The sequence below is a fragment of the Gastrolobium bilobum genome, unplaced genomic scaffold (assembly GCF_033153095.1).
Source record: "Gastrolobium bilobum isolate Gb01-03AN ecotype WA unplaced genomic scaffold, APGP_CSIRO_Gbil_v1 utg4519, whole genome shotgun sequence".
Classification (NCBI taxonomy): domain Eukaryota; kingdom Viridiplantae; phylum Streptophyta; class Magnoliopsida; order Fabales; family Fabaceae; genus Gastrolobium; species Gastrolobium bilobum.
The window spans coordinates 135,836-161,346 of record NW_026898712.1 but is presented as its reverse complement, the minus strand read 5'-3'; the positions used below and the strand labels follow the sequence as shown (position 1 = coordinate 161,346).

The following is a 25,511-nucleotide window of genomic DNA, read 5'->3' as shown; positions in this document are numbered from 1 at the left end:
TAATATTTTCTCACAATCCTTGTTTCGTTCTTCTTTCTGTTTAGCGGGATTAGTGTTTCTCAAAGATAAATTTATCTCCTACACACATATAAAATTATGTAAACTCATTTTTTTTTCTCTCTTCTCTTCACATGACCACACATGGACCCCATATACTTTCGTGTATGTGTAAAAAATAAAATTATTTCCTACAACATAAAAAACATTAATCCCGATTATGTTTTGGAATATTGAAAACTTGTTCATAAGCTAAAAGATACATTACTTTCTTTACATTAAGAATTCATCCATTCAAGAGTTATTTTTTTTTTAACAAAGAATATCTACTAACTATTGTATTAAATATACAAAATAAGAATCAAAAATCACAAATAAAGTTATTAAAAATGTATAAAAGTTCTTTTCAAAAACAAAAAACATAAAAGCAAGAAATATGATTATCAAATAAGACATGTTAAACAAAACAATCCGTTAACCAAAAACTTAAAAGGGTTCACACAATTGTTGTTGCCAATATGATTCCTAAGAAAATTAGGGACCAAATTCAGCTCCAACTACATAATACATGGATCTCATTTGCAGAGAAAAGTTTTTTCCCCTGGGTAAATAAGCAGCAGCATCCTATTAAACTCAAGTGATAAAAATTAAATTATTCAACAGAATAGACCATTCTCTCAGATAACATAGGACCCACAACCTTCCTGTATTTCTGCAACTGGGACTCCAAGTAACTCCGCTGCTCAGGACCAATGACACTTCGCATATCCTTCAGAAGTGAAAGTTGCAGTATATTCAAAGTAAAAAATAGATAAAGAGGAAGTTAGGCCAGAAAGGTACAAACCATGCAGTAGTTGCTATTATTGAACATAAAGGTCTACCTAAATAAAAAGCAACATCACTAGTATCCTCTTGGAAATGTTTTAACCATTTCCTATGCAAATTCTTAAAAACAAGAAACAAACTGAAAACAAGGTGGCATTTGTACAATTATTATTAGTAGGGTTTAATATTTCTCATGTTGTAGGAGATAAAATTATCTTCTACACATACATAAAAATGTGTAGGACCCATGTGAACTCATATGAGAAGAAGAGAGAAAAGGAGAAAATATAAGTCCCGTAGCAGATAAATTTATTTCCTACAACATGAGAAACATTAAACCCTTATTTTAGTAAGTTAACATATCAACAGAAATGAAAACTACAAACAAATCAAATGCACCCTTAATTTTTCCCAGCATTATTGGATTTGAACCCTATTCCCCCTCTCCCAATCCCCAATCCTGTTCCCTCCAAATAAAATACTGCTAAGAAAAAAAATTTACATTTCTCCTAGTTGATATATAGTATGTTATTGGGGAGACAGGATTAGGAACAAGGAGAGGAAATAGAAGATTTGAGTCTAACGTTATTGGATTAAAGGTGGTCTTATTTAACTAACCAGAAAAAAAAAAGTGGTCTTATTTCGTGAAGACAACATATTGAGATTCATCAGTTCGAAGCATATTTTGACAAAATAGTAATAACTGCATCTTCTTCAATTTTTCATAGCTAACATATGTAAGGATGATTGGGAACTTAAATCGAGGAAGTAATCCGAGTATTTATTCACCAACAACTTGAGTAATTCATACCTGGTATCTCACACGAGGTCCCTTCAACCCTAGCAAAACTTTGCTGACATCTCTGTTTTCTGGTTCACCATATGAAGTGGTTTCTAGGCCAGGTTCATCATCAGAGTTTTCCAAGTCAGACTCAGCCGTTTCTTCATCTTCATCCATTGGAACATCATTTGCATCTTCTTGGCCAATGTCATCAAGCTGACTTCCCATTACATCATCAGAAACTTGAGGTAGGGATAGCTCTCCATTTTGTAAAATGGAAGAATCTGATAAGACAACATATGGCCTATTGTCAAGCAAAGGCCTTGCAATGCCAAATGGAACCCACCTGGAGATCATACATAGCCGTCGCTTGTCAGCCTTCAACATCAACATCAACATCAACAAAACCTTTATCTCAAACTAGTTGGAGTTGGTGGTAGATGGACCCAAATTAAAAGTACAAAAAGGTTGAGGAAAAAGATAAAAATAAAATTTATATATATATATATATATATATAACAATATCCATAAAAAAAAAATAAACAATTAAAAGGAGAAATAAATTAAAATAAAATGAAATAAAGATATATAAGAGGACAAAAGAAGTAGAAATAAAAATAAGGCTCATCAGCCTTATTTACATAAATATAGGGGGAAGGCAAAAAGTGATCAAAATTCAGAAAAAAAATCCAGACAATGACTATGTAACATACTTATATGTTGGAAGATATGATGGTGCAATAATCATTTTACATCATCTATTCCATAGGCATACAGATTGCACCGAGAATTGTATCAAAGAGAGGTTAAGAGAAATATTTGAAAGCACGCCACAAGAGTTTGAGACAAAGTAAATGCTCTAAAAAGTCATGAATAAACTGCAAGCTTGATAAAGTGGTTTCAAATGGAATAACTTACTGATAACGAAGGGGACACAAAAGCTCTGACGGGTGGTATGCAGCTTTGTATCTCATCTTGCTGCAAGAGTGAATATAGTAACCAAGATAATAGTACTGAAGACTAGGACAATAAACCTGGTTTTCTTTCACCCAATTTATTTCTTGAAGCGCTGAGTACTTGCCCAGCGATAGAAAGGCAAAGTCTGGATCCCAGAACAAATATTTACTTGACAAACATCTGGGAAGGATATCTATAACACCAACTGCCACTAACTGGCCATCTACTAAATATTGTTGATGGAAAGAGCCAAAACCACAAGGAGGAACTGTGCTATCACCAGTAGGAGAAACTGGTAACAATGGAGTATCAACCAGAAAATTGCGATATGAGCTCTCTGTGATCTTGTGCGGCTTATCATTGTGTACTTTGAGCTGATATCTTCTATACAAAGCAAATTCTTCTGGATCAAAACTGGACCTGTTCAAACGGATCTCAAGCTTTCTCCTTTTTACTTGACAATGTTGAGAACTAATCAAACAACTTCCTCCAATATCACGCTTCATTCCAGACGCTTTAGGAACTGTAGCATTTTGAACATTTCCACTCAGGGAAACTGGCTCACTAGAAGCATAAAAATTGATATGTCCGTTGCAAGCCCTGATAGACAGCTCAGAATTTTTCACTGTTGGATCTAAAGATGCTACCAGCTTTTCGGCAATAATTTTAGGAGATGACCCGTTCTCCTTTTCACAAGCTCTAGATGATTTGGAATCATTGCCATCCTTGTCACTTGATTGTGCTCGTTTTATAGATGCTGCAATTTGAAAGGCTATATTGCTACTATATAGAAGATCTTCTGATCCATTGACTAGCAACTTTTTTTTTCCCTGCGAAACCTTTCTGACTGAAGCTTTTGGTAATTGAATACCAGAGGGAAATTCCCCCTTCTCAATGAACATGTGTACTACATTATCAATTTGATCTGATAAATAGTGCATAGATTTTTCAACCTCATCCTCCTCTTCGTTACCAGCAGATAGGGATTCTTCTGACATGGGTCTTGAGTAGTTATGATTGACAAAGCTTTCTGATTTCTTGGAAGTATTTGGGTCCTCCAAGACATGAACTCTTTTAACATCCAAGGTTCCATCTAAAAACCTAGGCAGATAGAATTGTTAGTGAGAAAGGTAGAACAAAGAAAATGTAAAATTTAAATACTTACGGGCTACAAATATCAAATGAAGCATATTTCTAGTACTAGAAAAATACAGATATCCAATGTACTCATCCTCCTAGAAAACTCCCGCATGAATAAAGGAAAGGAAAGAATAAGCAGCATCTTAAGGTAATACATTGTTGCGATTCAAATTTTCACCCACCTCCAACCCCACCCCGAAAGAAAAATTTTAGGTTGCAGTTCAAGTTAATTGTCCAATAAACACCCATGTTATGTCTATAAAGATGCTTTAAAAGTATTTGAACTTGAAAAAATAAAAGTAAAGTATTTGCCTTAAGAAATATCATAATATGAAACAAGCATACCTTTGCATTCGTTTAGATACACGAAGTTGCTCCTTAGAAGGAACAAAGTCACTTGCTTTCAAGCGAATTGTGTAGGAAGGGCAACATGTCCTTTCCATCTCTGGTTTATAAAGAAAACATCCAGATCTTCTCCAGCCCCGATCAAGAAGAACTAGCAAAAGAGAATAAAATGAAATTGAATTAATCTGAACAAAGCCATATCAGCAAATAAATTTAGAGTGTCAAATCGAAGTTTTTTTATCATCAGCTAAATGACAAAAGCTATATATCTCTCCAAAAAACAGACATAAATTTGGAACATTATGTAATGTGAATACACTTGCATCAATGTTGATTTGCAATAATAAACATATAAAGTCCCAAATCCAAACCATGTAACAGTTACATCACTTCACATTGCAAAAATCAGGCTTGTTAATCTATGCCTTAACATTTTCTTACTCATAATCAGAAGTTATATAATGCAAACAATCAGCAATATAGAACTGAGAAGAGTGTCAAGCACAAAAAAAGAACAAACTACACCAACCTTGATAGTCATCCACTGTAAGTCTATGTGCCCACATGCCTTTGACAAGAGAAAAAGAAAGAAAAGAAATAATTAGGAAATTGGTTCATTACATTAATGTAAGTCTGAAGAAGGCAAGAGAACAATCAAAAAATAGAGAAAAAAATGACACTAAATCTCATCTATCATCAATATTGTAATGGCATGATTTTCCAATATGGAAATTAAGCACCCACGAAGGCATTAACAACTTGCTGCTCCCACCAAGCTTAGCAGAAGTGTCTGTATACGAATCACATAACAATTACGCAATTCAGCACGACCAGAACACAAGTGTGCATGCACAATTAGAAAATGTATGACAATAATACATATATTCTAGACAGAACAATCAATTTAACTGTTAGGGTCCATGGAGTAGTCCAGTCCTGTAAGTAAACTAAAAAATTAAATCGAAGTACACAAAAACATAAAAACAAATGCTTCGGGAATTTAAGATTTTGCAGGCTTAATCCATCTTATCAGAAATGAAAGAGAACTTAATTAAAGTGAAAGAATCCTCGTCCAGAATAAAGGCTACAAAGTTTTCTTCACCCCACCAACAAAAAACCTTAAAACCCACACCAAAAAAAAAAAAAAAACCTTAAAACAATAAGAAACGCTAGAATTAAAATAAAAACAGTCTAAGCTCGTCTAGTCCAACCGAATTTGACAACTATACAGTGCGATTCAGAATCAAAGTGAGAATTTCATGTCCAACAATTTCAAAGCTTAAAAATTCACCCCCACTTTTCAAACATCGAATTTGTGTTTTAATTAAAAATCTAAACTTTTTTAGTTTTCCACAGAAGAAGAGCTAAACAACCCCGTGTCCATGTAGCTAAGATTAGATTTTTCTATCAACGAAACCAACTACTCGAATAGGGGATTGAACTGCTAGAAAAAGCAACAAAATTGAGAGAGAAACCAACCAAATATCCAACAATGAACCGAAAACCCAATTAAGATAAAGACGATAATTCATGAAATTTTAGGGAAAAGAAAACGAAAGAGAAAGAGAGAGAATAGGAGGGGGGGGAAAAGACCGTGAGAGATGCTACTGGGACCGTTGGATCTACAATAGCCGCAAGAGCTTCGACGCCTTCCGAAATCAACAACAACGCTTTCCTTTGGGTTGCTGCTACTGCTAGCCTCGTTCCTGATCTTCCCCGCCATTTCTTCTTCTTCTTCTTCTTCTTCGGTTCAGAGGAAATGGAGATTTTGGGCCAAAACGACGACGTACATATGGATATCTAATCTATCGATGTGCCAATACTTTTCTTCGCTAGTAGATCAGAGGCTTCTTCAATCTTCAGTTTCAGACACTATTCTCTAAGATTTCCATTTTTTATTTATTTAAATATTTGCACAATATGGCAAAGAACATGTCAACGTGAAACGCAACAACTCATATCAATATCGAAAAAACAAAAAGGACAAGCTATTTTAAAGAATGGGTTAGGAGAATTAAATTTCTAAGTTCTAACACATAAAAAAGAGGTTGATATTCATCATGTAATATATGTAATATGATACAATCATTTTTCCTACGCACATTATTCTATGGGGCCAGTATTTTTTGAAAAAAAAAAACTAAGATACAGAAATGAATCTCTATAATATGACACAATCACTTTTCCTACAATATAACTTTTATGGGTTATATTTATCTACTTTTACATAAGATAACTACATTTCCTACACACACAAAAGTTAGGTGGGTCCTATTTCTTTTTTTTTTTCTCTCCTCTTACCTATGGGTCCCACTTGCAATCTTGTTTCTACAACATAAGATAAGCATCTTCCTACAACATAAGAAAATTATTTCCCAACTTTTATACAACCCAAAAAAAGTTGAGTCATATTTTTTTTCTGTTCTTATTATGATTTTATTTTTATTATATGAGATAAAAAAATTTATAACATATATATAATATAATAAATATTATTTTGATAATATATTATGATATTATTATTCTTAAAAAATTAATTTTAAATTAAACAACGTAAAAGGTACAAAAATAAATCTTCCAACGTGAATGAACAAGTCATTTAAATTTAAAGAACTGGAATACTATAATTGAAGCTTTAAAAAAGAAAAGAGAAAATGATGGAGTGAGAGCATGTATTTGATTTTTTCCAATACTAATATTTTGAAGGATTGTCGCTCCGAATTGAACTAGTTACGAAGCGATAAAGAGATTGGATTATCTCAAAAAAAATTAGTGGATAACTTTTTAAGTGTATAATTAAATCATATTTTATATTTAAAATAATTCATAAATAAAATCATTTTTTTGAAAATTTTTAGTGAGATTTTTTTTTATCTAAAACAATCAAAATCACACCTTCTAAATACCTAATTGAATTAGGGGAAAATATTTCTGTTTTTAAACATGCAAAATAAAAATGAGTGGGTCCCCTTATAAAAAGAAGATAGAAAAAAATTAGTGTGACTCACTTACTTTTACGTGAGTGTGACATAGAATTTTCATTTATATCAAAAACAGAAACATTAAACCTATTGAATTAACTTGTTAAATTTATACCCAATGGGTGCAGCTCAGTTGGTAACTTGGCGCTGAGTTAGTGGGGTTGGATATGTGTTCGATTCCCGCTGAATGCATTCTTGGGGAGGGGCTGAACCTTTAGTCATCACTGTTCCCCCGCACTCCAGATTAGTCTCATAGCCGGCTCAAAGAGTCGAAGCTCGTGGGGATACCGGAGGGAGCCAACTCGTCTCAAAGAGATAATTAGGGTTGGGTAACTCAAAAAAAAAAAAAACTTGTTAAATTTATAAATTTTATTAAAAATATTAGGAGAATTTAAAGAGATGTGAGTATATGACTACTTAAAATTAAACATTTTTTAAACATGCACAATAATTTAAGGACAAGCCCATGTCCAATTAGCTCCCGAATAGAAAACAAACAGAGTTCAAAATGTAAGACATGAACGAAGTCCTACTTGTATTTCTTTATGAAATCTTTTTAATGAATTAATCATCATGGTTCTTATCCTGAAAATATGGTTTGGTAAAAATAACAATTACTTTGGATTATTTATATGACCATTAATTATCTTAAATATACTGAAATTTTGGTTTGGTAAAAATTATCTATAAATTTTTCACGAGTCACATTTCTTTAAAAAGTAATCTTCATTGTATGTTTGTTTGTTGTATATTTTTCTTTATATTTTTAATTTATCATAATACTTTTAAAGTTATAATATCATATTTATATGATTCAGGATAATTTTATCTTTTTAATTATTTGTCCCAATTTTTTTATCACTTTCTATTCTCATTTAATAGCTTTGATCGAATATTTACATAATGAAAATCTTACATAAAATTAGATCTTTTAAAAAGACAATTTTTTCCATAATATATATATATATATATATATATATATACACGAGGAAAGCAAATCTTATGTTTCAGGACATGTTAAAGAAGGGTTATGTTTATCTCATTTTATATGAGATAAATAACTTTCTTACACACAAAAAAGGGTTGGATCACACTACTCTTTTTCTCTCTCCTCTTACCTGTGGATCTCACTTATACTTTTATCTTTACAACATGAGGTAATTTTTTTCCTACAATATAAGAAAAATATATCCCATTAAAGAATACGAGACCCACTTAATTATAAAAAAGAAAAACAAAACATGGCACAGTACTTTATTTCCTGTATCGGCATGAAGCTAAAAGTCTCTTCCTATATATATATATATATATATATATATATATATATATATATGGTGCAGGATCATCTTACACCGGTGTAAGAATAATACGTCTTACACCAAATCTTAACCATTGATTTTCTGCATCTAGCGGTTAAGATTTATTAGGTGTCACTCATTAATTAATTTTTAATTCCCAATAAATCTCAACCGTTAGATGCACGGAAACTTACCACCTGAAAAAAAAAAAAAAAGATGCCACAGTTATCGAATAGTGCGTAGGAGAGAAATTTACCACATATAGCATAAGAGTAGTTTTTTTCATATATATATATATATATATATATATATAGGGATTTATATTTCTGCAGCTATTATACGTGAACAATCAAATACTTGTCATATATATACTTGAAAACATTAAATGCAGGGGATTATAACTATACAAAGGGATGAAAGCATTAAATGTGGAGAATCATATTCATACACCTGTCGTTGTTGTACATAAAGCGACTGCAGAAATAATTTTACCATATATATATATATATGTGACATAATTTTTTTTTATATTTATGTGAATTTAAAATTTGGTGTCAAATTTTAAAATTTATCACGGTATTAAAAGATCTTGCCTGTATATATATATATACTGATCGGACCAGTACAATATGGTAGGGCCAATATGTATCGGACCTAATCATACACGGTTGAAGAATGAATGCTTTTAGTTAGGTAATGTGCTCCTTGGGCTAGAGATGGCAGTTATGAGGTGAGTTTGTGATGATCTCCCTTGGCGCGATGACTCTGACTGGGGGTACCTGCAAAGATACTCCGACGCTCAAGTCAGTATCTAAGCAATGCTTATGTTATTTTCTTACTGAATTTGATTGTTGTATCTGGGTGTGTACCCCTTGTTTATATAATAAATCTGATGCCACATTTGGTAGGCAATATGTCTTCTAATTGACCGTTTATGGGCTGCAGGTTTATCTGTTCTTAACTGATGCCTTTCTGGCTATACCTCTATAGGTCAAGCTACCTTTGTAGAGTGGTGGCAAGCTGGTGTTGTCCTTAAAGTATTGGCTCATGACGCGATGGTTCCTTGTTCGTATTATGGATTTCTTCCTTAGTTCTGAGTTATGTCGTAGGCGTTTTAAGCGCGATGAATCCATTGCGCCCCTTGATTCTTTATGCGCGATGTAGATATTGCGTATTATATGGGCAGGTGTTTGGGATTTGATATTTGGATTTTAACCTTTTGTATTTTATCCAGATCATATATATATATATATATATATATATATATAAAACAAATAAGTGAAAAAATGAGGAAAAAAAATGTTAGTGGAGAAAACAAAGAGGTTCCACCGTTCCAAGACCCGAAGAGACAAAAATAAAATAAAAAAGCACTAAACAAAATAATTAACACTAAATACGAGGGACAAACGTCCAACAAAAATCATAAGAAAAACGATTCCCTCGCTCGGGCTTTTTACCATGATAAAACAGCTGGCAATATAAGTATATCATACTAATATATTTTTCAAAATTTGCATGTTGATAAATTATGTCGGATTTTGTGTCAACATATAAGTCTCGCACGATATATACAATTACAAAACTCATATACATTGTCATTTATAATAAATCTTGTGAAATAATAAATCTTGTGAAATCTAATACTGTGCGAAACTTCCGTACAAAAGTTTAAGGATTCACTTTTTTATTTATAATAAATCTTGTGAAATCTAATACTGTGCGAAACTTCCGTACATAAGTTTAAGGATTCACTTTTTTTTTATAGTCAATCTAAATATCTTATATATATTGAATTTAAAATGATATTATTTTAAGGTGGAAATTAAGGTATTTTTATAAGTATATTTTATTTTAAGGTTATAATTATCTTTTTTATTAGAATTTTTTAATTTTTTAACTTAATATTATTTTGGAAACAAATATAAATAATTTATCTACATTTATTATAAAAACATTGAAACTTAAGCTTAATACGTACGGTAAACGAGCATGACTTAAAAAATTATGTGCTATTAATATATGAGACTTTCGCATTAATACTAATTCTCCGAAGTTTGATGGACTTGTCTTCTATAACTAATATATACGATTAAAATATTTTTTTTAAAATAAATTAAATAAATATATATTTTAAAACAAAAATCCCTTAATATAATCAAAAAGCCCTCGAACTCGCTGGGCGGAGGTGAAGGCAATAGACCAATACTCGTTGAAACCATATCGGGAGGAAAATACTATTATGAAAGGGCATGCCTTATTCTTAGAATGTCACGTAACATGAATGATGTGACCATATAACTTTAAGCGATGTTCTAAAAATATGCAATTGTTTCTGTCCTTGGTAATATGCAATGTTATCGGATCCGATTCGGACGTTGATTCGGCCGGAATACTGTGGGTCATTAATATATAAAAATTTATATTTTATCTATAAAAATGCATAAAACACTTGAATATATATAAAAAATTGTTATGTAGGCTGCAAATATATATACATTTTATAGGAATAAAAAAAGTCATATACGACAATCACATATAGTATATTAAAAAAAAAAAAAAAATTCAAGCACATAACAACATATAATTTTTCTACCAAATATTCTCAACTAACCATGTTTAATAATATAAAGAATTTACTAAAAACTTTTCCCATAAAAATAGATTTGCAAGGAATCAATACATCACATTCTTTTAATCTTCTGTTCCGCAAATTGTTTTAGTTTTTGAAGCTAAAGTTTAAGGTCAATGTAAGAGCTTATACTAATAGAAAACAAAACTATAAATTTTTTAAAGAAGTTCCACACTTTTTTATGATAAGAGGAGACAACTTTGATTTTTGATTTTTTTTTTATAAAAATGCATGACCTGCTTATTTTAATGACCCGACTAGGTCACTGGTGTTGATAAGACCCGATCGTTTCGAATCGATTTTCATCGGGTCTGATACATGACCGGTTTGATAATTGACTCGAATCGGTAAAATGATCGGTTCATCGGGTTCGAATTGACCCGACTGATTCAAGTCGGGTCTAATAATACTGATAATATGTATTTAATAGCTTATTATAATATTATGTTTAATGTTTCTCATATTATACGGAATAATTATATCTTCCATATACACGTAAAAGTGTGTGGGACCATGTGGGATCACGAGAAGAGAAAAAAAAATGGTCTCATATACTTTAATGTGTATAGGAGATAAAATTTATTGACGAGAAACTTTTTTTTAAATAAATCACAAATATCTTCCACGAGAGGCAATACTATATGGGGCTGGTCCAAAGTTAAGGTTTTAAATCATTTCCAAAAATGATTATGGGAAAAATCAAATATATATTCTCATTCTCAACTGCTCAACTCTTATGCGACAACTGAGTGCCTGTTTGACGTGATGTATAAGGCATGATAATAAGCCTATACTATATGTTATGACATTTTTAATTGTTTGATGTGACCATAGTATAGTATAAGTTTATACAGTAGTCAGTAGGATGCCTTTATACATCAGAATGATGTATAACTTAATCAGGCATAAGGGCCTGTTTGGTGTGCTGTATAAGACCTAACAGTATAAGCGTATATTGTACGTTATGACATTTTTTAGTTGTTTGATATGACCATCTTATATAATAAACTTATACAGTAGAATCACTTTATACATCAAAATGATTTATAACTTAATCAGACCTGAGAGGGTAGGATTAGGCCTGATAAAGGGTTGATGTATTAACCAATGCAATTCTCAATAATTAATATATTATTTTAATATTTATATATTAAAATATAATATAATTTTTCAATATATTATTTTTTTAAATTTTGGAGATTTTTACTTTTATAAAAGTTAATATATTTTTTTGGATACACTGATCAACAGATTTTTATAAAAATTAATATTATCTGATATATTTAGAAGAATTATATGAATTTATTATTAAACGGTATTTTTGTCAAAAATATTTATTTTTATCCTATCTAGTATTATACACTGCATTACCAAATATTGAATTATATTATCTTATACAATATATTATTTTATACAATATCATGCCAAACGCTTGATAGTATTAAAATTCAATCAGGTCTTATACAATCATGCCTTATACTATATGGTCTTATACTATCAGGCCTTATCTATAGTGTGAGGGCATGTTTTATACACAGTATAGATAAGGCCTGATAGTATAAGACCATATAGTATAAAGTCTGATTGTATAAGACCTGATTGAATTTTAATACTATACAGCGTTTGACATGGTATTGTATAAAATAATATATTGTATAAGATAATATCATCTAATATTTGGTAATGCACTATATAGGATAAAATAAATATTTTTAATAAAATATCTTTTAATAAAGATATCTTTTAATAAAATATCTTTTAATAAAGAATTTATATAATTCTTCAAAAAATTTCATATGATATTAAGTTTTATAAAAATCTATTGATTAGTGTGTCCAAAAAATAAATAAATTTTTATAAAAAAATATTCAATATTTTAAAATTTAATATATTGAAAAATTAATTTTTATTTAAATATATTAATATTAAAATAATATAATTTTTGAGAATTGCGCTGGTCAACGATGTTAATACAGTAATCCCTTATCAGGCCTAATCCCTCCTCCTTAGGCCGGATTAAGTTATACATCATTTTGATGTATTAGGTGATTCTGCTGTATAAGCTTATACTATACGATGGTCACACCAAACAACTGAAAATGTCATAACGTATAGTATAAGACCTTATACATCACACCAAACATGCCCTAAGATGGTAGGACTAGGCCTAATAAGGGATTGATATATTAAATAATGCAATTCTAAAAAATTAATGTATTATTTAAAATATTAGAGACTTTTTTTATAAAAAATAATATATTTTTTGGATACACTGATCAACAGGTCTTTATAAAAATTAATATCATATGATATATTTGGGAAAATTATATAAATTTAATATTAATATTTTTGTTAAATAATATTAAAATTTAATAAAATCTTATACTATTAGACTTTATCTTGTTATATCCCAAAAATAATTTGAGCTATCGTTATTTGATTATCTACAATAAACATTATTCTCTGTAATATTATAATGGTGGGCTACACCGTTGCAAAAATTCAAAAAGCCGAATACACAAGGAGAGGGATATTTTTGTACTTTCGTTCTTAACCAATGAAACATGGCGTCAATAAAGAGGAACAACAACAGTTTAACGGCGTCTCTTCTTCCTTTTATCACCAATTTGCACTTCAACAATTACTTATATTACCACTCACTGCCACTCCCTCTTTTTCCTCAATCCTCTCCCTTCACCGTCAAACTCAAAATTCTCGTTTTCCGATCTCTTTCTCTGTCTCTTCCTTCCTTCCCCACGCGCCTCTCACTCTCACCTTCGCTACTCGACAATGGTGCTCTCTATAATACGTTTCGTTTCTGCGTTTGTTTGTTTGTGACAATGTCGTTTGGTTCGAACTGCGAGCATTTTGTTTTTTCCGAACAGATTTGAACTTTGCGACAGATTTTCAGCATTTATTTATTTATTTTTCTATTTTTGGGAGAGTTCACGGTACATTAGGTGTAGGAACCTGCGGTTATTGGTTTGGTGAAGTCGACGAGAAACTAAGTTAAGTTTTTTCGGTTGGGGCTTTCGGGGATTTAGGGTTCGTGCCGTTTGGATTTTGGGGATGAATCGTAGTTTCAGGGCTCAGGAATCGCAAATGCAAGCTCCGTTGAAGCAGAGGGAGCAGCAATTCGGGGGTTTGAGGGCTTCGGTCATGAAGGAAAAGGACGAGGAGCTAGCATTGTTCCTCGAGATGAAGAAGCGTGAGAAGGAGAGGAATGATCTTCTGCTTCACAGCTCAGAGGAGCTCGATACAGCTCTGGGTATATATTTATGCTCGAAAGTTCTTTTTTATTTTTTTTAGGTTGAGGTTTTTCGAGGATTTGCTTCTTTGCATTGTTTCTCTTGTTTAGTTGACTGAGATTAGCATCATAGTATGTGAAACTTGCTTTTGTTAATTTCCCATGTGGTTTAAGACTTTAAGTGGATGAAGAACCGCAAAATCATTGTGTTGATTGGGCAGTGCAGTTTTTGAATATGGTGTTTTAGTTGTTGGATTTCTCTTTGTCATATGATTTTTCATGGTTGCAGGGTCAAATCCGGGCACTTCTCCCTTATTTAACATTTCATCATCTACGCCGGCTCTTGTGCGGAAGACTGGTGCTGATGATTTTCTTAATTCGGAAAATGATAAAAATGACTATGATTGGTATGTGGTACCTTTCTATGCCCTTTCTATGCATTTTCCATAGATTGCAGTTTTTTTTTTTTTTTGCTCCATCTGCTATGTATGTAATTGACATGGGCCTTGTTAATGTTTCAAAGTGATGTAAAGCCAGAACAAATTAATGTTCAAATTGGAGCTTAGCATGTTTAATGTCTTTTCAGGCTTCTAACTCCTCCTGGTACTCCTCTTTTTCCTTCTTTGGAAATGGAAACTCGAAAGACTGTTATGAGTCAGCTTGGTACTCCAACCGCACGTCCTGTGGCATTAAAATCCAGAGTAAGCATTTTCAATTTAAGCTTTCAGATCATGTCAATTATTTTTTGGTAATTGGCAGATGTACATCTTGTGTCTGGTTTGACGTTGCTAGTGAAATGGTAGTTTTCCTTGTAAGTTCCTGGTTTTGAGAAAACTACTTTTGTTAGAAATGTTGTTATTATTATTGCAGTATGCATGATGAACTTGACCTTGAGCAGAAATTGGTGTTATTAACAAGTGGCCGATACAATTTGTCAGTTATTATTGCATATTTTCAGCTCCTGCTGCCTGACTAGAAATGACTTGTTAGTGTACACTGCCCCTCAAAACAATGATATCCTTGGACTACATGAAATTGGCTTCTCATCATATTACATGCTTTACAGATTTGCCGTCCCATGCTTTAATTGATTTGTTTGTTTATTAAAGGACCCTTGCTTTCAGTATCATGTTACATCAAATATGGATTGAGAATGAGATTTATAGATATCATCGAGTAAATTGATCATTCTTGTTTTTTACTTTATATATTGATAAAAATGATGATGCTCCGTATCTTTATAGAGATTTCCAAAGTAAGGATCCATTAGTGCTTTACTGAAAATTTAATTTTTGATTGAGCTCAATGGCATCGATTGATCCATGTAGCTGATCTCACCTATTGAGAATTGGTTTGGTTGTTGATATAGTGTCAGAAATTCATTTTTCTTTTAATTATTTCCTTGTGATTATAGTTGGCAAATCATCAATCAGAGCCTGCTGGGAGGACTAACTTAGTATCTAAACAACCAAATTCCTCCCCCGGGTTGAGCTCTTCAGGTGGTGGAACTAGGAGGCCCTCATCATCCGGGGGTCCAGGATCCCGACCTGCAACTCCTACTGGACGCCCTACATTGACCACATCTTCAAAATCATCAAGATCTTCAACACCTACTCGGACTGCCTTACCTTCAACTAGGACCATGGTAGCTACATCCAAGACCACAATTTCCACAACCAAGCCCATGGTTTCTGCCCCTAAGCCATCCATGTCTGCTACTAAGACCTCAGTCCCTGCAGCTAAATCCACAATTCCATCAAGATCCTCAACACCTTTGTCAAGATCTACTGCAAGATCTTCAACACCAACTAGCAGGCCTACTTTACCTCCTTCCAGGTCCACATCAAGAGCTTCTACTCCTACTCGCCTACCATCCACACCATCAAGTGAACCCAGTATATCTGCTCCTTCAGCTAAGATTTCTTCAAGCTTCAAGCCAGCTTCTGTGACATCAAGGCAGCCAACCCCTGTGAAGGCGAGGCAGCAAGCTCCTGTGGTCTCAAGGCAGCCAGTACCATCACGTGGCACTTCACCAACAGTGAGATCAAGACCATGGAAACCATCTGAGATGCCAGGTTTTTCCCTTGATGCTCCGCCCAATTTGAGGACAACACTACCTGAAAGGCCACTGTCAGCAACTAGGGGCAGGCCCGGAGCACCCACTTCTCGTTCTTCATCTGTTGAGCCTTCTTCTAGTGGAAGACCCAAGCGGCAATCATGCTCTCCTTCAAGAGGACGGTCTTCCAATGGCATTGTTCATACCAGTGGAAACTCTATGCCAGCAGTCAGCCGTGGGCACTCCAAAGTGAATGACAATGTCAGTCCTGTTGTAATTGGCACCAAAATGGTTGATAGGGTTATAAACATGCGAAAACTAGCACCACCAATGATGGATGACAAAAACTCTCCCCATAGTAATCTGTCTGGCAAGTCATCTTCATCTCCAGATAGCTCAGGTTTTGGAAGAACACTTTCAAAGAAGTCCTTGGATATGGCCATTAGACATATGGTGCGCATCTTCTCTACATTCTATTTATTGTTCTACCAGATTGATTAGAACTGATTAAGTTGTGTGATTCGTTTCTCATCATTTTGCTTGTTTCTTCTTTGAATAGGATATAAGGAGAGTCATTCCAGGTAATTTACGGCCATTGATGACAAATATTCCAGCATCTTCCATGTATAGCGTGAGGTCTGGACCTCAGCGTGGCCGAACAGTTAGTGTTTCGGGTTCTCCTCATGCCACGAGCAGTAATGCTAGTTCTGAAGTGAGTGTAAACCAAAATGGTCTTTGTTTAGATAGTAGCGAAGTAGATGATGATATTGGCAGTGAGAGATGTGGTCAATCTCCTGCCAGTGTACGGGGCAGGTAAACTGTTTCATACTCTGGGGAACTTTGCGTATAATTCACCAACGTTCTTATTCTGAGTTTCAGCCATAGCGAATTTGCATATGGAGCTAACCATGCTTGTACTGATGTAAAGATTCTTGGAAGGGATGCAACCTCATATAATCCAAGGTATCTGTGATTTTAGGTAGATCTGATGTATGTTGTAGCGGTGATGCTCATTTTTTAAATCAAACCGAGGTTTATCCTCTATATTATGAAAATTGGGCTGATTATCCCGAAACCGTAAGCCATTTTATCTTATGTCGGTGTAAATGCTTGGCAAAATCGCTGAGATTTCTTTAGGCTTCACTTTTTTTAATTATTAAAGTACGTGAAATCATTTTCTACCTAGGTGTTTTTAAGAATCATTTGAAAATTGAAACAAATAATTTCCTTACACTAAATATTCTTTTCTTTAACCCATAATCAGCCATTGCTGCTCTGTTTGGCAGGCGAGTTGGCTTGCTAGCCTGAACTTGTTTTATACTAATCCATTTCTCTCAGCCAAAAAATGAGTCTGTTTTGTCCCGTTAGGCGGATGAAGTGGGTTGGCCTGTCGAGCTGAACTTGTTTTGCCGGTCCACATGTTATCACTACTAAGTCCACATGTTATCACTACTAAGTTTTCAAAGATTGAAGATACAGATCAAGAAATTGAATTTCAATTATCTGTAGAAACATATCAATTGAACTTCTTGTTTCAGAGGGCTCTTTGGAAATAAAGATCAAGAAATTGAATTTCAATTATTTGTAGAAATATATCAATTGAACTTTTTGTTTCAGAGGGCGAATCTATTCTTGTTTCAGAGGGCGAATCTATTAAACTTGATAAACCGTTAACAAGTAATCTTAATGTTAAAAAAAATGATCCGAAGGTAGAATAATCATATTAATTAGAAACTTTAACACTATTAAGTTGGAATTTAGATTAAAAAAGCATAGGGGTAAATGATAAAAAAAAACATAGGAGTAAATGATAAAAAAAAGTGTGTGGGGTGTGGGGTGAGAGTTAAGTGATTGAAAGGCAAATCACAATAGGGGTATTTTAACTTTTCGCAAAAATAAATTACATAAAATCACATTCTAATTAATGTTTTTTTAAAAATAAAAAATTATCTTGCACTCTCAATTGCAATAGTTAGGATCAGTGTCAATGGATTTTTGAAAAAAATAATAATTTATGCATTGCTTATTTAGAATGAATTTTTAAAAAGTAGATGTATTTTATATTTGGATAAATATCTAAAAAATACTTTTAAATAAAAAATAAGGATTAAGGAATTTTGATTAGAAAAAGATACAAAATACATAAAATCCCATATGATTTACTCTTTTATCAGTTATACCCTTATACTTTTTGCAATATAAGGAATACAGTGCGCCTTGCACGGGTAGGAGGAAGTCCATAAGATGGTGTTTGGTTCAAGAGTTTTTTTATTGTTTCTCAGCAAAGTGATTCTCACATATTCAATTGTCCATGTTTTTTGGTTCACAGATGTCTTTAATTTTACCCATCAAAGCAAGTTGCCTAGCTATCATGTTTTGCATGTAAAAAGCAACAAAATGACGGTTCCAGAAAGCATCATAGAAGGTGATACTTGTCTTTGAAAACCGAATAAGTGAAAAGTGGTACAAATAGGTGACACAATTACCCCCACACATGAAAGGGATAATAGGTCCTATAGGGTTATTTTTAAAAAGATAATTTTGTAATTTCAATAAATTTTTCCATCAATATTTTATCTTCAACTAAACATATATTCAGGAATTTCACTCAAATTTTCCTGGTAAAATTTTGTCTAACCAAACAACTTTTTTAAAATTTTCTTATCTAACTCACTTTCCCTGCAGATCCCTAGTAATTACATTTTTTTAGTAAAAAAAATTTCACCTAAACTAAATACCCCTAAGGTCCTGCAACCTAATAAACCAATCACCAATGATTAGATGCCAGAACAGTTATGGAATATCTCAAAATCAGGTATAAATTCCAGCAAAAAATAAAATAAAAAATCAAACCTCCAATTCAAGAAAACAACATTCTCAAAAGAAAAAAAAATGTCAATTGGAAAGACATTTCCAATTCTCAACCTGAGTGATGTCACAGTATTCCTCTCCAAGGATTTGTTGTCCCCTGCCTTTTGTGAGCACATAGTAAAGCATTTGCCTTTAGGTAGTGTTTGGTTGGGGAGAAATTTTTTGAATACTAGGGAAATGTAATTGATAGAAAAATGGTTGGAAAGTGAGTTTGGTAGGAAAATGTAAAAAAAACTGTTTGGTTCGGCAAAAGTTTACCGGTGAAATTGGGTCAAATTTTCTGAGTGTATGTTTGGTTGAAGATAGAATTTTGATGGAAAAATTGTTTGAAATTACAAAACTATCCTTATTTAAAAAACTTGTTGTTTTATTACAAAATACGAACCACAATAAAATGGAGGAGGGGTATATTTGTCACCCCATTATCCACCTTTTTCAGATATCAGATTTCCTCACACAATTCCACCCGTTGAAAGGTAATCTCCAACAGTGCTAAAATCTGATTTTTACACTTCCTCTTGGATTGCAGGGCAAGTGGGATTGATAGCAAACTTTAACAAAAATCCCCAACCAAACATTGATAACTCACATTCCCACCATCACTTAGCCAGGAAAGTTTTTCCTTCTCCCCAACCAAACACAACGTTAAAGTTTTGTATGCAGAGAAATTAACACTAAAGCACGGTTACTTTATGTTCAAAGTTGAAACAAAACCTCATCGGTTTGATACATATAAACTATGTAGCATACTGACACGGGACACGGGACACGAGATACGTGACACGATACGACACGAAACTCCGACACGTTACTACTAAAAAATATTAGATTTTGACACGTTAGGACACGTTTTGATATTAAATAATATTCTTAATTTATGTAGTGTATATTATATTTAATATTTAATAATTTAACAAAAAAATGAAACTAAACTTAAAATATTTATCAATTTTGCAAAAAAACATAAGATATCCCAAATATTTATATTCAACTCAATAATATGGCAATCATAATCGAATGAATCTAGTAATTGAAACTAAAAACTCAACACAACGAAACCTTTGAACATTTTTTTGAATTTCTATAATACATGTTGAAGTGTCGGGGAGTGTCGAAGTGTCGGATAGTGTCGGACATGACACGTCAGAATTTTTGAAGTGTCGGTACTTCGTAGCATATAAACAAGCGGAAATATAAACAATTATTTTTTAACTATGTATACATACTAAAAAAAAAAACTTTAATATTATAATTATATATTCCTAAAATTACATAGTTAAAAATGAGTTGTAAGATGTCCTTATGGATATCTGACGCACCCATAAACAAGAGAGTGGTTACCTCGTTTTGGTAAGCAGACATTTTCATCAAAATGTTGTAGGTGGACACATGTGGGGGCCTTTATTTGGGTGAGTAATTTGGGTATCATCTTCTTGAGGCTAGGAGATGAATGCAGAATTATGAGCCGATTGAAAACCAAATGCGAGATGGCCGATGGGATAACCCAATTCCCTCGTTTTTTTCATGTACTTAAGTGAAAGCCTTGTGACACTTTTATCCAAGCATGCAATCACTAGATTATTGTAAACCAACTCATTCTGAAATGCACGAGTGAAAAGCTTCTCCCTATGTGAAATCCCATGAAACTTGATTATAAATTCCGCAAGCATAGTTGTAAAAACCGGAAAGTTTGGGGAAGAAAATGACACAGGAAAGTTGAAATATATTTTTGTAAAAAAGGCTAAAATAGTCATATTAATTAGAAATTTTAATACTATAATAAGAGATTTGGATGGAAAAAAACATAGAGGGTAAATGATAAAAAAAAACATGAGGAAATAAGTGATTTAAAGATAAACTACACTGATTATTTGAGCTTTTCCCTATTATTTATAAGGAAAAAATATGTGTCATTTTAAAGGATGTAAAGTTGTATCATTTTAAGAAAGAGAAAGAGATAGATAAAGTAGGATAGAGAGTTGACGAAAAAAAGGTGTGAGTCTCACCTCTTTGTGAGAGTGAAAGTATATAAGTTGTGTCATTTAAAAGTATAAACACTTTTCCGTATTTATAAATATATCAACTATTATGCATAACACATTAGGCTAAACGAAGCAGGGTGTGCATGACAATCTTTCTGGAATTTTTTTTATTTTATTTCTGTTCCCGCGAACAAAAATGGATAGAAAACTCATTTGGTAAGATCAGTTTATTATTGTGTTCACGGGATGAACCAGTTTAATTTTTGTGCTGGGGATACAGGTGGCAATATGGGTTGAACCCGACGGGTCAACCCGCCAAATGGGGCGGTTGGGCTACATATTTCAACCCACCAACCTGCCCCGTTGGGTATGGGTCAAAACGGGTTGGCGGCGGGTCGGGTTGGCCCGCCGGGTCAATTTTTTATTTTTTACTATTAGGTAGTGTTTTATTTGTTTTTAAACTTTTGTGATATCCAATTTTTTGTTATCTTAGTACTCTCTAGAAAAATATAGAAGAAAAACTTTATTTATGACAAAGGTAATTTATGTATGGAGATAAAAACAAGTTTGTAAAGAATATCTGACTAAATATTAACATACATTTAGACTTAAGATTGAAAAAAAACTAAGGAGAATGTGATATGAAAAGAAGTAATATTATAATATTAATAAAATATAATTTATTTTATTTTTTAAGCGGGTTGACCCGCCAACCCACCGTAAAATGGGACAGGTTGGGGATTCCAACCCAAATTCAAGAGGCGGGGCGAGCCAACCCACTTTTGACGGGTTAGCGACGGGTCGGGGCGGGCCGACCCGTGTTGCCACCCCTAGCTGGGGAACAGAAAAAAGAATATTTTTTGTTTTTGTTTTTTTGTTCCCGGGTCCAAAATGAGATACACTTGTGTCTCTCAATCACTCTCCACTACCACCACTACCACCACCACCATCCCGGCACGAACACTACCACTATCGTTGCCGCCATTGTCATACCATCGTCGTCACCACCACCCCCACTATGTCACCATCACCACCACCTTCACATCACCGTCACCATCATTACCACCATGCCTTCACCCCACCCCCCCCGCACACGATGTCACTATAACCACCACCTTCAAGTTACCGTCATCATCACTGCCACCATGTCACAACCACCACCGTCACAACGCCATTGCCATCGCCTCCACCGCCACCACCACTATTATTACCACCACTACCATCACCACACCACACCATCAGCGCCACCATTACCATCACCATCACCATCGCCGCAGCCACTTCCATCACGACCACCACTATGTCATCACCACCATGTCACCGCCATCATACCACCGCCGCTACCGCCATTGTCGTCACTGCCACCACTATCATCGCTATGTCACCGCCTTCATCACTATCACCACCATCACCACAATTGTTACTGTTACCACCACTCTGCCACCACCACACCATATGAAAAGAAAAATGATAATTCGAAATTTTTTTATGATTAATAAATTTTTTTATTCTATTGTTTAAGGGAGTGGATCATCTGATGTGCTAATTAACATGACCATGTCATGTGGGCAATCATAATCATACATGAGTGAGTTAATGATCATACGGGAAGAGAAAAAAAAAAAAAGGATAGGAAGTTACACAATCATCACCGTTGATTTAATTATTAATGGTTAAGATCATCACACATGACATGATCATGTTAAATTACTTATGAGAGGATCCATTTCCATTATTTATTGTGTTATCAAATGCAATTCTTTTTCTCGGATTAAAATTATAAATGTTTATCAAACATTTTTTTTTCTCAGAAACAGTTTCAAGGTACAGAAATAAAAAAGAATTATTTACTTTTAAAAATAATATCAAAGAACAGAATAGTTGTCATGCACATCCGTAATGATCGGAGCTGTGTTTTTTTTTTTCCGAGACTAATTTATATTAGTTTGATCAAGCCTACTGACAAAAGAATGGGATTTCTTTATGGGTTTTATAATTATTATCTTAAAGGAAAAATACTGTTTATTTTTGTTGACACAGTAGAAGAGAGAGAAAGTGAGATTAGGGGAAAAAAAAACCTGTGGATCCCATATTTTGACTGTGTCCGTAAGAAAATTGATTTTCTTCCTGTTACATTATGTTTGTATAACCCTTTGTTTATTTGCAACAAAGGAAGAATGTAGATTTTTTTTTCGAGTACATAAAGGATACCGTAATTAGTAGGTTTTGGTGGCAAAAAAATTTAATTATTGTATTTTAATTAAATAATTATATATTTATTGTAATTTTAAAAATAATTACGGATCTATTACACAATGTAACGCCTTTTTGTGACGCCTCATTTAGACGTCTCTAACCCGAGGGAAGACGCCCCAATAGAGCGTCTCTCACCTAAAGTTGACACGTGTCATTTTTTTTCTAAAAAAAATAATAATTTAATCATAAAACTTCTGAAGGCCATAACTTTTGACTCGAGTATTCAATTCAGGTAATTCTTTTTTTGATTCCACATAACTTTTCGAGATCTACGCAATGACATCTCATTTGATATATTTTATTTCTCACAAACACAATTTTAATTTGCAAGAATGGTATTATAAGAGCGGTTAAAATGGAAACCTCTGAGTTCTGAGTTTGTGATTTAATATAAAAAAATAAATAATATTTTGATTTGTTATTTAATTTTTTTTATAATAAATTTTTTTATTATAAAAAAAATTTGGTTTGTGATTTAAATTAAAATTAAAAATAAAAATTATTATTAATAAGGAAAACAAAATAAAGATTTGATTTGTGATTTAAACTAAAAAATTAATTTGAAAAATCTGTAGAAATAAAGAAAATAATTAAATAAATATTCTAAATCTCTAAGGAAGAAGGATATTATTTTTGAAATTAATGATTAATGCTATAAGCTTCTGGGTTATTATTTGTGGTCTGAAATTAATGATGGCTTATGAATGTTTTTCAAAAATAAAATTACCTAAATTAGGCGTGATTGCCTCTTGATTGAAACCCAATTTAGACGTGATTGGTGACGTGTCAGGTGTTGACACGTGTCACATTTTTAAACTCAAAAGCCTCTGAATTCTGCGTTTGTGATTTAATATAAAAAATAAATTAAGATTTGATGTGTGATTTAATTTAAAAAATAAATTTTTTATTTTTATTATAAAAAAAATTTGGTTTGTGATTTAAATTAAAAGTAACAATTATTATTAATAAGGAAAACAAAATAAAGATTTGATTTGTGATTTAAACTCAAAAATCAATTTGAAAAATCTGTATTAATAAAAGAAATAATTAAATAAATATTCTAAATCTCTAAGGAAGAAGGATTACCTAATTTAAATTTAAATTATATTTGTGAGAAATAAAATATATCAAATGAGATATCATTGCGTAGATCTCGAAAAGTTATGTGGAATCAAAAAAAGAATTACCTGAATTGGATACCCGAGTCAAAAGTTATGGCATTCAGAAGTTTTATGATTAAATTATTATTTTTTTTAGAAAAAAAATGACACGTGTCAAGCTTATGTAAGAGACGCTCCATTGGGGCGTCTTCCCTTAGGTGAGAGACGCTTAAATGAGGTGTCACATGTGACGCCCAATAAAGGCGTCACATTGTGCAATAAATCCGTAATTATTTTCAAAACTGCAATAAACGCGTAATTATTTAATTAAAATGTAATAATTAATTTTTTTTGCCAGGTTTTGGTTATATATGCCTTTAGAGAAGTCAATAATTGTGCTAATTGTTTAGCTAATCTCTCCGTTCTAAATTTTTTTTTGCCAGATGATTCTATCTTTATGGTTCTTCCTGCTCTGTTAAAATTGTTGCTTTATGTACCAAAAAAAAAAAATTTGTTGCTTCAGTAAGATACTATTGGCGTTTGTCATCCTAGAAAAGAAACTGAATAGTTTTATTTATTTTTTCTGCTTTTGTTGGTTTATGTTTTGTTTATTTTGTTGTTTGTTGTTTTGCTTTTTCAATTTCCTGTATAAAAAAAAAAAAAGGAGAACGTGATTTAAATTATTGATTTCGGCCCGCAAATGACAAATCCTTATAGGATTATCTTATTTTGAGTTGAAATTTCTTTAATGAAAAAGTTTAAAGAGAAAAACTTTTAAGTCGAATGAAAAGTTATTGGTTTTAAGGGAACAATATTTATCTTTTTTAAAGGATAAAATATTGTTTCATTTTAATGAAATGACAAGTGAAATACCAGTGTTTCCCTTTACACAAACAAACACTTTACCGTTCTTTTAAGAGGAGGGATATTCTTACTACCAAAATCTTCTACTACCAACTTACTACCTATCTAATCACCATTGGATCAATATTTTCTCTTTTTTCAAATTTTTTTTAACTTTCTCTCTCTTTTTGATTAAATGTATA

General features: G+C 32.5%; 2 protein-coding genes across 2 annotated transcripts; one reads left to right on the top strand and one right to left on the bottom strand.

Annotated features, from left to right (window-relative positions):
• Positions 1-459: 459 nt before the first annotated feature.
• LOC133318607 (arginyl-tRNA--protein transferase 2) lies at positions 460-5,980 on the bottom strand. The gene is made up of 6 exons (XM_061520623.1): positions 5,639-5,980; positions 4,575-4,613; positions 4,046-4,196; positions 2,522-3,661; positions 1,634-1,949; positions 460-766 (listed from the first exon to the last, which is right to left on the bottom strand). Exons 1-6 carry the CDS (start codon positions 5,766-5,768, stop codon positions 650-652), a joined length of 1,893 nt encoding a protein of 630 aa, XP_061376607.1. The 5' UTR covers positions 5,769-5,980; the 3' UTR covers positions 460-649.
• Positions 5,981-13,673: 7,693 nt separating this feature from the next.
• LOC133318605 (cell wall protein RBR3) lies at positions 13,674-17,278 on the top strand. The gene is made up of 5 exons (XM_061520619.1): positions 13,674-14,221; positions 14,490-14,607; positions 14,787-14,901; positions 15,615-16,709; positions 16,816-17,278. Exons 1-5 carry the CDS (start codon positions 14,023-14,025, stop codon positions 17,071-17,073), a joined length of 1,785 nt encoding a protein of 594 aa, XP_061376603.1. The 5' UTR covers positions 13,674-14,022; the 3' UTR covers positions 17,074-17,278.
• The last annotated feature ends 8,233 nt before the right edge of the window (positions 17,279-25,511 follow it).